Source organism: Plectrocnemia conspersa, unplaced genomic scaffold (genome assembly GCF_051122295.1).
Source record: "Plectrocnemia conspersa isolate PC_06_02 unplaced genomic scaffold, ASM5112229v1 ptg000010l, whole genome shotgun sequence".
NCBI lineage: Eukaryota > Metazoa > Arthropoda > Insecta > Trichoptera > Polycentropodidae > Plectrocnemia > Plectrocnemia conspersa.
The window spans coordinates 24,425,360-24,438,547 of record NW_028277174.1 but is presented as its reverse complement, the minus strand read 5'-3'; the positions used below and the strand labels follow the sequence as shown (position 1 = coordinate 24,438,547).

General features: G+C 31.6%; 2 protein-coding genes across 2 annotated transcripts; both read left to right on the top strand.

Moving 5' to 3' along the window:
- The first annotated feature begins 2,649 nt into the window (after positions 1–2,649).
- Positions 2,650–5,061, top strand: Ns1 (Nucleostemin 1). Its single transcript, XM_088196211.1, has 8 exons — positions 2,650–2,746; positions 2,864–3,162; positions 3,237–3,423; positions 3,501–3,734; positions 3,804–3,987; positions 4,075–4,300; positions 4,365–4,640; positions 4,697–5,061. The coding sequence occupies exons 1-8, from the start codon at positions 2,728–2,730 to the stop codon at positions 5,027–5,029; spliced, it is 1,758 nt and encodes a 585-aa protein (XP_088052337.1). The 5' UTR covers positions 2,650–2,727; the 3' UTR covers positions 5,030–5,061.
- A 4,574-nt stretch (positions 5,062–9,635) lies between these two features.
- Positions 9,636–12,856, top strand: Calr (calreticulin). Its single transcript, XM_088195009.1, has 7 exons — positions 9,636–9,757; positions 10,327–10,428; positions 10,566–10,999; positions 11,073–11,282; positions 11,353–11,565; positions 11,974–12,120; positions 12,195–12,856. Exons 1-7 carry the CDS (start codon positions 9,670–9,672, stop codon positions 12,216–12,218), a joined length of 1,218 nt encoding a protein of 405 aa, XP_088051135.1. The 5' UTR covers positions 9,636–9,669; the 3' UTR covers positions 12,219–12,856.
- Positions 12,857–13,188: the final 332 nt, after the last annotated feature.

Here is a 13,188-nt window from a genome sequence, read left to right as displayed (position 1 = left end):
TAAAAAACATTATAATTATAAAAAAAAAAAATTAATTTAATGTAAATGATTTTTATAGAAAATAATATTAGTAAATTAAAGAGTACGAAATAAATGATCCGAACAAAAAATATTTGTATTATAAAATATTGAGAGCCTCTGAATTGATTTAAAAAATCCACAAAAGCCAAATATTATATAAAAAATATGGATAATAAATTAAGGAAATTTAATAATAGAAAAGCGTTAAAATAAATTAATAAAACATACTAATACACAAAAGTAGTAAATTAAATCAAACTAATAAAATGTTGAAAATCGTCGATTCTTACTTTAGTCTAGAATGGTTCGAACCATGATAACAGACTCGAATTTTATTTATAAAAATGCGCTAAAAACCGGCCATAGCAAAGTGAAATCTATTGATTATAATACACATAAGATTTTATAATTAACTATATAGATGTCACTGATTCCCAGACTGAAAATTCTAGTAAGTAATATTTACTTCTAAGTATTCACTATATCTGATTCACTTACCTAGATGGTATAAGTACATTTGTCCAATTGTAACATATTGGGTTTACGTCTGTCAGGGTACAACGGGAGATAAAAAAGTAATGAAAAAATCAAGATATTTTCATTAAAGCTTAGAATCTAAAATTTTGCTTATCTATATATTTATTATACATTCAACGAATTTTATGACACGATGACTGGTATAGTTTTAATCAAATTGAAATGAAACCTGTTTTAAAAATATATCTTGCATCACAGTTAAGTTCGTTAGCCAGCTTGAACCGCCATCTTGTTTCAAAATAGTAGCTATATAAAAAAAATAAAAAAAATACTAGCACTGTTAAAAAAATCAGGGGAAAAAGCAGGGCAGTGGAATCGTTGAAAATTTTTCCCGACTCCAACTATAACAATAATTAACAATAATCTTAAAATATTAAATTTATTTTTAATTATTTTCGTGTAAATAACAACAAAGAAAAGAGAACAATAAATAATTAATAATTTTTGCTACACAATTTACGTTATTTTTCTATACATATTGGAAATGTTGTCGAGTTCTGAATTTTTATGACAGAATGTGAGTTAGATGATGTGTTAGAGAATTAGGTGTGAAAGTAATTAGTGAATACCTACTATTTCTAATATGTCATATGTAAACATGGCCAATGTAAAACATTACCCTGGGTGTCATTCGCTTGGATTAGTGCCGCGCCATTGTGGCAGGTTGGCTGTTGTTGGGTATTTGATTAAGTGCATAATAATTTTTGTTTACTTTATATTACCGACTTAAAACATATCGCGCACGAAAAACAATTAAAAAATCATTAGTCGGGGTGGAAAGGATTAAAAAGAAGTCGGAGTTGGTCAATTTTTTACAACATTGCCGTGCCATTTGCTAAAAAATCAATGTTTACTACATTCGATTAAATAAAATTAAACTTCTACTCTACCTACATGCAAAACGTTAAATAATTAAAATATGTATATAATTAAAACAAAAATATATCGATATACAATTTGTTATATAATTGTATATGATTGTGTGTAGATATTACTTCTGAATACAAAATAAGAAAATAACTAAAGTTTATCGCAGGGAACTGTTGCTTACATAATTATTAGATATGTTCATACGCATATTTTGTAACAGCAAAAATCCCTATACTATCTTGTAGGCCGAAATTTTGCCAAGTAGTGCTGAAATATTATATATATATGTCTTAATTCTACAAAGTTTTAAAATGTAAGTATAGTAAACACCATTTCATAGAATAATATAGAATCTGGTGTGAACAAAAAATACTTTTTCAAGTCTTTGTGTGAAAACTATTTATAAAAAGTTTTAAAAAGAAAAAAATACTTTTACCAATTGCTCCTTTGATTGATAAAAAAAAAAGTCCATCAAACAAAAAAGTTTAACGGACCGCATGCAGTCCACAATTTTGTAGCTCAATGTTTGTGTAATATATTCGAAGATAATGCATAATGCTTTATATTTCAAACAATCAAGTATTTCGACAATATTTATGAAATACTTATCAGATAATCAACTGAATCTAAAGTACAAAAAAAATATGTTTTATTTGTTTTAATACTATGTAAATCTTATCAACAACAATAAATATCCGAAAAATAAAATATATAAAAGTAAATTATTTTAAAATGTATTCATATATATTTTTACAATACGGCCCTGGGATTGTCAGGTGGTTTTAGACTGCCAAATGCTGAATCTCGTGTAACCGAAGAAGGATAGATGTTTTTCTTTTATTTCTATTTAGAGAGTTTGAAAATGGCCAAAACTAATTATCATATAGAATTTTTACATGCTAATGTAAACAAATACAAGATACAAATTTAATAAATATGTTTTATACATTATTTTCTATTATTTTTTTGTTTATAAATATACATACAAATTATTATTTATAGTGAAAATTTAACAATATTTTTTTCAATAATCAGTGAATCTATTATTTTACTTTTTTATTTAAAAAAAATATTAATCAATTTGAATTAAACTTTATTTTTAAAATATGAAATATTGCATATTTATAGTATTAAATTAACAATTTAAATTGATTATACTAATATTGCATATTTATATTTACTCCTATATAGATATGGCCGAATAATTTTGCGCCAAGGCCCACCTGTCAATTGTGTTCGGGTCCATGCGTGTTTATTAAGTAGGGTTAGGTTTCTTCATATACAGTTTCGCGCATCAAAATGGCGAAATTGTGTCTAAGTAAGTTATATTCTTTAATATAATTTAATTTGTATTATTATATAATATACACATACACTATTTTAACAATAAATATATGCTCTTATTCTGTTTTATAATGTCAAATATGTATTTTAGATAAGAAATCCAAGCGAGTCAAAGCTTCCATAAGATACAAAGTAGAAAAGAAGGTCAGGGATCATAATAGAAAAATTCTTAAAGAGAAGAAAAAGAATCCTAAAAGAGGCAAGAAAAACAAGCCTGTTATTATTCCGAATATTTGCCCGTTCAAAGATGAGATTCTCAAAGAAGTTGAGACTATGAAGTTACAGAAGGAGGCTGAGAGGCAAGCAAAGAAAGAGCAAATTGCAAATGAACGCAAAACATCTAAAGATAAGCAGAAGGATAATTTGAAGAAAGGTGGAATGGAGCAATTGGTACTATTCAACTTTTAGTTCAGGCGAGTTACTTTCATATAACGCTGTTAAACATATTTTATTTATAAATTTAGATAAACAGTGCAGATTTGAGAGGTAAAATCCATGAAGCAATCACTCCCGATGTCATTGATCCTAGCGAACAATTCAGTAAAGACAAAAAGAAGGAAAACTCGCTTAAAGCTTACTATAAAGAGTTCAAAAAGGTGATACAGGAAGCCGATGTTGTGTTGGAGGTTGTAGATTCACGAGATCCACTCGGTAAATATTGTTTTTTTTTATTTTAATATATAAATAAAATTTACGTTTTGATCTAACTTTACATTTATTTAATTCAGGTACTCGGTGTCTTCAAGTGGAGCAGGCTGTGAGAGATGCACCCGGAAACAAAAGACTGGTAATGGTTTTGAACAAAGCTGATTTGGTTCCGCGTGAAAATTTAGATCTTTGGTTGAAATATTTGCGAAAATCAGTGCCGGCAGTGGCGTTTAAAGCGTCTACGCAAGATCAGCAGTCTAAATTAGGCAGAAAGAAAATGTCGAAAGCCAAGAAAGACCAGAAAATAATGAAAAGTATAAAATAAATAAAATATTGCTAATCTAACAATCATCATTTATTAATTGTTATTTTTATTCTTATAGATTCCGCTTGTGTTGGAGCTGAACTGTTGATGTCGTTATTAGGAAATTATTGCAGAAATAAAGGCATCAAAACGTCCATAACTGTAGGTATTGTGGGTTTACCTAATGTTGGTAAAAGCTCAATTATAAACAGTCTTAAAAGGTCGAGGGCTTGCAACGTTGGAAGCACACCAGGAGTTACAAAGTAAATAATAGTTTTACGCAATGATTTAGTGAAACATTATGAAAGTATAGAAAGTTATTAACTTAATAAATCTCTTCTATTTCACAGACAAATGCAAACAGTACAATTAGACTCAAAGATAAAACTATTAGACAGTCCTGGTATTGTATTTTCGAGTAATTCTCAAGGAGCCGACGATGTCGTTGCTTTAAAGAATGCCATTAAAGTCGGGAGTCTCAAAGATCCTATCACACCGGCTTCAGCCATTCTACAAAGAGCTAACAAGAACGTTGTAATGGAACTTTATAATTTAAACAACTATGATTCACCTCAGGTACTTTATGATTATACATATTTTCAATTACCTTGTATATCTTATTATTAATTATATTTTATAGGACTTCTTTGCAAAACTGGCGATGGGAATGGGCCGCTTCAAAAAAGGCGGTATACCTGATATAGTTTCAGCGGCTAGAATATTGCTTGAAGATTGGAACACTGGTAAAATTAAGTATTACACATTACCCCCAGAAGAAGCAAACGAGAACGAAATTCAATTAGATGCTAAAATTGTATCGAGCATTGCTAAAGAATTTGATATAAACAGCTTCGAGCAGATGGAAACGGAAATGTTGGGAACGTTGAAGAACCCTGAATTAAACTCATCGATGCAGGTATGTTCATATATTATTTTTACATTATATTTTTTATTAATAAATGATATTTTAAGGTTACCTCTGAAGGACCGCAAACTGCCATACCTATGCAGGTTGATGATGAAAATACGTTGATATCCGCATCAGTCAATATAACGGCTAATAAGAAAAATATTAAAAGGGACAGGAAGAGGAAAGGCAAAATTGATCCGGAAATGGAACTGGAAGGTAATATGCAGATTGGAAAACGCAGAAAGAAGGAGTTGAAAAAAAAGAAGAAAGAGATAGTTCGCTTAGAAAAGAAGACAGAAGCTTTGGCAGGAACGCTAGAATCGTTTGGTATTGAAGATGAAAATGGAAAGGACGATGATTATGACTTTAACGAACATTTCGCTGTGAAAGAATGATTTTATTTATGAAATAAAATGCACATGAAAAACTTGTTTTTTAATTTATTTTACTTGCATTTAAACAGTTACATAAAGCATAAATATTTCTAATTGTTTTCTTTAATGATTTTTGACATAATTTGCTTCTATAGTTTTATCTACACCCATACCTCGCTTTACGGCCTAGATACGTTCCACGAAACTTGGCCGCTAAGCGAAAAGCTGTATAACGAATCAATTATTCTAATACAAATTCAATGGGATCGGTTCCAAATTTGATAAATATGTAATATGGTTTATCATTTAAATTGCATTTTATCTTTTTATTTCATTTAAATCAAAAATACATGCATAACAAGTACATACATTTGTACATAAAATAATAACAGACTACAAAAACCAACAATAATCCATAAACAAAAATGAAACAACTTCATGTTACATAAAATATGTGTATGTATACATACATATTTTTTTTTAAAAGGCTTTAATCTGAAGACGATGAAGAAATAGTAACCTGCAGATCACTGTCGTCCTCATTTTTCGCTGGTAAAGATGGGCCTGGCTTAAAAAAATTGTCCAACGTTGTTTGTCTTGCCTTTTTGTCTATTTCGTTCTTCAGTGATTAATAACAGCTAATGGCTGAGTTAATTCCTCGAGAAACTTTAGCGCTGCGTTCGACGTCAGGATCGTTTTCAAGGAGGATGTTTATTCCTTGTTCGAAATAGGAAAAAGCTTTCGACAAATTTTTTGATGTTAGCTGTTTGGATACAACAGGCTCTGTCTCTTCATCAAATGCCGGTTCTGCTTGCAACTGAATGAGTTCCTCAAATGAAAGGGGTTCCCTATCAGCTTCAAGTAAATCAAGCACATCACGTTCGTTCAAAGCCGAGATCATGTGCTAGATCCAAAATGTTTTGCCTAATTTCAGGAAGGCAATTAACTTCTGCATCAGTACTTTTTACACATTCTGGCCATATTTTTTTCCAAACGTGGTTAATTTTAATTCCTTCCATGGTTCACTGATGCTGTCAACAGCATCCTTGATGTTATAGTTTTTCCAAAATGTTTTAATTTAAGATTTACATTCGGTTTCCCTTACAAGTTGTCGGAAAGTTCGGCGTAGGTAATATGCCTTAAAAGTGGCTATTGCACCCTGATCCATTGGTTGGATCAGAGCTGTTGTATTTTTCGGAAGGTATTCAATCGTGACATCTTCAGATAGTTCGGATAATTTAGTAGGATGCCCTGATGCATTATCAAAAATTAGCAAAGCCTTGTTGCTTAAGTTATTGTCTCGCAAATATTTTTTCACTTCTGTACAAAAGTGATTTTTGAACCAATCCTCAAAAGTAGCTTTAGTCATCCAAGCTCTCTTGTTGGATCTCCATATGACGGGTAATTGATTTTTATTTATTCCTTTAAGAGGCCTTGGATTTTCGGACAAATATATTAAAAGTGTTTTAGCTTAAAATCACCCGCGGCAGTTCCACCAAGTAGCAAAGTTAATCGTTCTTTAGACACCTTATAACCAGGCGCAGATTTTTCGGTTTTTGAAATGTACGTTCGATCAGGCATTCGCTTCCAATAAAGCCCTGTTTCACAACACTTGTTCAGGTTTATAACCACCTCTTTCAATAATTCCCTTTAAAATGTTGGGATATTCCTTAGATGCGGCCTCATCGGCGCTAGCTGCTTCACCTTTCATTTTCAAATTATGCAAATTAAATCTATTTTTAAATTTTTTTTAAAATCGACATCGAAAAAAAGTTTTTTTTTGCCGTTATAGCAAAACATTTTAGGCCGTATATCGAAAACGTGCCTTAATTGAAGAAGGCCGTTATAGCGAAATGCCGTATAAAGAGCGGCCGTATAGCGAGGTATGAGTGTACTTCATTGCTCACAACAGTACTATAGTCGCTCAAAGCAAAAATACCTAATAAATTGTGTCACTACTTATCTATTTTCTTATGTAGGATTCATCATAGCCCTTACAATACTTAATGCTTTTAGTTTTAGGAGAAACTTTCAAGACTATATAAATTTACCTAACATCTTGAATGGTTTTTGCAACTTGAATTGTGCACAAAGAAATTATAGTATCTGTTTTCAACAAAATTTACCATTATTTTTATTTTATAACTACTTTAGATTTAAAAAACGTAATATTATGCAGTTAATGACTTCAAGATTATAACAAGATATCTGTTATTACAAAAACTTATTAGTTCTTATCGCACATTGGACAAAAACGTACTTAGCGTGTAATAAATTTATTTTATTAAAAATAAGGTGCACAATAATCACTCTTTTTAGAAGCTATTAATATTTAAATAGCCGTCATATTGAAACAAATTGGCGGAATAGATCGAAATATTTACAAGATTAATTTTTTTTGGAAATCTGGTTAAAACTATGTGACAATCTGTAAAAAAAACATAGTTTTGCCATGATTTAGGCATCTGATTTCACTATTGTGCCTGAAAAATTATACGAATGCTTGCTGTAGAAATATCTAGATATTTGTTTAAACATCGTCAAATAAAATCGATCTAAAAACTTTTTTTTTTTAAATATTTTCTAAATTCATAAAAAAAAATATTGTATATTTTTTGCAATTAATAATTTTATTTTTTGATATTTCAAATTGTATTATAGGTTATTATATGTTTGAACGTGGCTGGCAAGCCACCTAAAAAAGTTTCTGAAAAACATGGTATATTACTAGAAATGGATGTAAAAATAAAATCGTGTGGTAATTGACGAAAGTAGTATAATGATAATTTTAAAAAATGTTCGATCAATAATACTAAAAAATCTAAATAATTTGCAAATGCACATTTTTGTGTGAGCTACAATAATACACGATATTTTTTTACAAAATTAATAACTTTCTTTCTGTAAATATTTTTTTTAATTTATGTTTAATTTCAAAGTCCATGTTTCTAAAATCAATAATACAATTTTCTTGAAATATTATGCTAATTTATTAATAAGATATCCGATATTTTTTTAGGGGAATATTATATTCCAAATATACGCATTGTACGGATAATAATTACAACTAGCAAAAAATGCACAATGCGGTTAAAAAATTGTCGGTGCGTAACTGTTAATCGCGTCTTGAAATTTAGTTTTTATTGTGTAAATATAATCAACCAATTAAATATGAGTTAAAAAGTATAGAATAAAGCATTAATATAAAGTGACTAAATTTGGAATATATCAAAGGAAAACACTAAAGTAAAAAGGTCATCTCGGATGTTTTTGTTCGAGGCGGATAAATTGCCGCGAGTGCTAAAAAAAGTTAATTTGGAAAAAATTTATTTGAGGATGATACAGGAGAAGAAATTGCTAAAAAATTAATTTCAAAATTATTTGTTCATTTAGGGATGCTGCAATAGTTAAAAAAATGTCACCTCGTACATTTTTGTTCAAGGAAGACAATCCTCCAAGGAGGACGTCTAGTTACCTTACGTAATACTATTTTTTTCTTCTTTTATGCCCCTTTTTTTCTTTCACCAGTATCTTGCATTCCAGCCTAGCATATCTCAGTATCGCAAAATGTAAAAATTTCCGAGATAATCTTTATTTAATTTGTTTATCTGTTCCGATTTAGAGTTTCATAAGTATGGCAAGCGTAAACAAGTGGCATTTAGCGACCATTGTTTTAATTTTTCTATAAAAAAAAACAAAAACACAATAATCTCGGGAAATTGATTATTTTTTTATTCAAATAAAACTGTATTTTATTAAATAAAATGGCATTTTTGGTATGTAATTTAAAATTAAAATAACCAACAATTTTCGCTATGCGACCAAATTCAATTATGTTCTTAAAAAAATACTTTTCATTATCTTTATCTAGGAAAAATGATTTAAATGTAGTATTTACAAATTGTTATCTTAATACATGGTTAATAAATACAATCCGAAGGGTAATATAAACAAATATATTTGTTCTAACTTAATGTTCTAAAGTCAGCGGAAGAAAGAAATATTTTTTTTGTAATAGCTAAAAAAGTTTCCCGATCCCTACTCTAGATACTGCGCTTATTTTGTCTAATGGTGGCTCTGTTTTTACATTTTACCTGTAAAAAGAGACTTTATATGTCTCTGTTTTTTAGCTTCCTCAGCTTCCTATATTGAACAAAGATTTCCATGAAGAAATTTTTTTTAGCTCCTAGTATGTTTTTAAAACTGAAATTTATTATTTATACAATGAAGTTTAATATTTAAAAGATTTCACAATCTGTATATTAAGATAATCGAAATATTGTAAAATAAAAGTAATAGCCATGCTCAACTTTAAAGCTCTTATGGTTAAATGCTCGTGCCGGTGTATGCTCGCGATTGGTCAGCACCCGACCAATAGCATCACTCCAGCTGTCTGAAATTTAACAGTCCACATACACGCTCGCCTATCTCTATCTCTTTCTCGACTATTCGATCGGAGCGAGAGAGCGTCGACGACGACGTCGAGGTGCCTAGCGTCGCTACGCTCGCGAACCTACGCTACTATCGCCTTCTCACTTTAACCCTTGCACTAAAACGGGACGGAAACAATAGGAAGTGTCGTGGCACGAAGAGCGGCGAATTGACACATCGAGAGCTCGTAGCGTTCATTCGTGTGCCGGCGTTCGGATCGAGTGGCAGTCATGAAGTTCGCGGGATTGTTTCTGGTTCTTGCCGTGGCAGTATGCCAATCCAACGCTGAAGCTTTCTTCGAAGATGGCTTTGCGGACGGTGAGTTGAATGCGCCATTTTCCTTTTCAAAATATAACCCCAAAATGGTGGCCGCGCCATAATCGATATTACCGGCCGGCTTCGGTTGGCTAATTTTCACTCTTTAAATTTGCATTTTGTTATCGATCAGATCGAAAATCGATACATCGGTTCGGAAAGGTTGTGTGTGGAGGACTTTCTAAATCGCTTTCGTGGCATTTCTGTCTCGATTCTAGAAGGATTCGATTCTAATATGGATTTTAAATATCGATCACTACCTTATTCAGATTTAAAACAATCAAACTTACTGTAATAAGTAAAAAGATGAGCGAATTAAAAATTGTCCATACCTTATATACATATATTATATTAAAAATATGATTGATTTGGTTTAATCCTCATTAATGGATTAAACTAAATCGTGTCTGTTGGTGGTAGCGATTAAATCTCATGTTAAAATACAATACTATGAAAAAATGGTCGCATGTTGCAAGGCCATATCCCATAATCATAATTACTATATAAATATTGTATTAAATCGATTAAGGCATGTCGAACGTTAAATAATTGCATATGTAATCTGTTTTCAGATTCATGGGAAAGCAACTGGGTCTACAGCGAACATCCCGGTAAAGAGTTTGGAAAGTTCGTCTTGACGGCAGGCAAATTCTACCATGACGAAAACGACAAAGGTACGCTTTAATCTCGAAATTTAGCAATATCGTTAGAAAGTCGATGATTCATCAAATCAAAGTCTTCATTTTGTTGAAGACTGACTTTTGAACCTTGTATTGCTACATTTGGTTATATACTACTTGTCCGATTCCAGGATTGAAGACATCTCAAGATGCTAGATTCTACGCTCTCTCAAAAAAAGTCGCTCCTTTCACCAACGAAGGTAAGACACTGGTCATCCAGTTCTCCGTCAAGCACGAGCAGGAAATCGACTGCGGAGGCGGATACTTGAAGCTGTTCGATTGCAAGCTCGAACAGAAGGACATGCACGGAGAGAGCCCCTACGAGATCATGTTCGGTCCGGACATCTGCGGCCCCGGCACCAAGAAAGTGCACGTCATCTTCAGCTACAAGGGAAAGAACCTACTGATTAACAAAGACATCAGATGCAAAGATGACGTGTACACCCATATGTACACTTTGGTCGTAAACCCCGACAACACTTATGAAGTCTTGATCGACAACGAGAAGGTCGAATCCGGTACTTTGGAAGCAGACTGGGACTTCTTACCGCCCAAGAGGATCAAGGTATTTATATATATTTTTTAATTATATTTAGATAATTATATATGAATTTTTATTTAATTGAATGTTTTTATAGGATCCGGCTGCCAAGAAACCGGACGACTGGGATGACAAAGAAACCATTGCCGATCCGGAGGATACTAAACCGGAAGATTGGGAGAAACCTGAACACATCGCCGATCCCGAAGCCGTCAAACCTGAAGATTGGGACGATGAGATGGACGGCGAATGGGAGCCGCCTATGATCGATAACCCCGAATACAAAGGCGAATGGTCTCCTAAACAGGTATCATACGATTCATCATGATTGTATTAAATATTGGGAGTTGTTATTTGAATATATTGTTTTTATTTAGATCAAGAATCCCGATTATAAGGGTGTATGGATCCACCCCGAGATCGACAACCCCGAATATGTCGCCGATGACTCTTTATATCTACGCAAAGAAATGTGCACAGTCGGTTTGGATCTTTGGCAAGTTAAGGCTGGTACCATCTTCGACAACTTCCTCATCACGGACGATGTAGAAGCTGCCAAGGCCGCAACCGAGAAAGTTAAAGCTATGCAGGTAATTTGATTGTAAAATAGGCAATTTATTGCAAATTATTATTTATTATCTAGAACATTCCAAGACTTCCAAAATCCTTGCAAATTGTTCATATACTGGGCTGCAGAATAAAAGCAAATTTTAATGTTTCTATGAATGCATATTTTAAATGTTCATTTTCAACATTATTACTATTTTTCTTAGATTAATATTGTTTAAAAAATCTTTATAATTAAAAAAAATAATACATACATTTCAAAGTATAATATAATACTAATAATTTTTTCCATAACTAGACAATGATGTATGTCGAAATAAAAGAAAAATTACAGTCTTAAATTATTAAAGATTTTACCTACAAATATGTATCAAAAATTAGAATGACGGTTATCTTTGACACGTGTATTAATCTTGTATCTATATTTTTAGGAAACCGAAAAGAAAATGAAGACTGAGCAAGATGCGGCAGCGGCAGCAGCGAGCGAAAAGGAAAGCGGAGATGCCGCAGCGGCCGAAGACGACGAAGATCTCGATGACGAAGACAATGAAGACTTCAGTAGCTTACCAAGCTCGGAAGTGAGTGTCTTGACTCATCACTCATTTCTAAAATTAGAGCATTCTTATTAATTCTATTTATATTATTTTTTTAGGACACAGATCACGATGAGCTATAAACGTCGACTCACGTAGGCAATACGCCGTCATCATTCACAAAGACTTTTTAGTGTTGTATCGTGTGTGTGTGTGCAGTGAAGTCACAAATGGCATACAATGCTTGATTCCACATTTCGGACGTTTCCGTCATCGTCGTCATTTTTTATATATACATAAAGTTTGGATAACTCACGGCATGCATTTTTTTGTGCTCTTATTCAATTGCGATATACTTTATTATATGTAACGAAATTTTTTATTTATATGGAAAAACCGTAATTTCCGTTACGCCAATTATATATGTATATGACTAGTATATATATGTATGTCTGTGATCCGTTTCGTTTTCGCAAGCGGTAAGCTATGTTTATAAGCCAAATTAATACACGAGTCGTATTAGTCATATGTTTATAAGTTACGACTATGACGATCAATTAAACGTAGCCATATTTTGTATACATACACCTATGTAATTCCACTGTAAATTTGAATAATGTACGAATCGATCATAAGGATCTTCCGATGGGATCTTCCATGGCTCATTATTTTTTTTTTGTTTTTTTTTAATATTTAATTGCCACCCACACATACCTTATTTTATGACTGATTCTGTACAACTTTATATGTGTTTGTTAAAATAAAACGAGAAATTCCATTACGTTGTGGTGTAAATATATAACCCTAACCAAATCCCATCTTATGCAATGACTGATATTTTCCTAATCATTTTTACCATTAAATCTGTGATCTTATGATCTTAACATATTTTTATCATAAATAATTAACTTTTAGCTATTGAATTCATGGATGCTTTAATTTAATATTTGATTAAAAGCATAAAATATTAAAAGGTTAGAATATATATTACTTTCAAATTAAAAGAGTCACTGTCCGAAGCACGTACCTGTGAGGAAATGGTAAATATAAATTAAAAGGGTAATAAATTAAATAATCTTTACGACTTGCTGCACAAGTTCATTTGTTATGCTA

Bases quoted from the DNA above. Each gene is read 5' to 3' on its own strand.
- Ns1 (XM_088196211.1), top strand. The intron at 3,163-3,236 runs GTACTATTCAAC...TTATAAATTTAG, and splicing joins AAGGTGGAATGGAGCAATTG to ATAAACAGTGCAGATTTGAG. The intron at 4,641-4,696 runs GTATGTTCATAT...TGATATTTTAAG, and splicing joins AATTAAACTCATCGATGCAG to GTTACCTCTGAAGGACCGCA.
- Calr (XM_088195009.1), top strand. From the start codon at position 9,670: ATGAAGTTCGCGGGATTGTTTCTGGTTCTTGCCGTGGCAGTATGCCAA. The intron at 11,283-11,352 runs GTATCATACGAT...GTTTTTATTTAG, and splicing joins GCGAATGGTCTCCTAAACAG to ATCAAGAATCCCGATTATAA. The intron at 12,121-12,194 runs GTGAGTGTCTTG...TTATTTTTTTAG, and splicing joins GTAGCTTACCAAGCTCGGAA to GACACAGATCACGATGAGCT.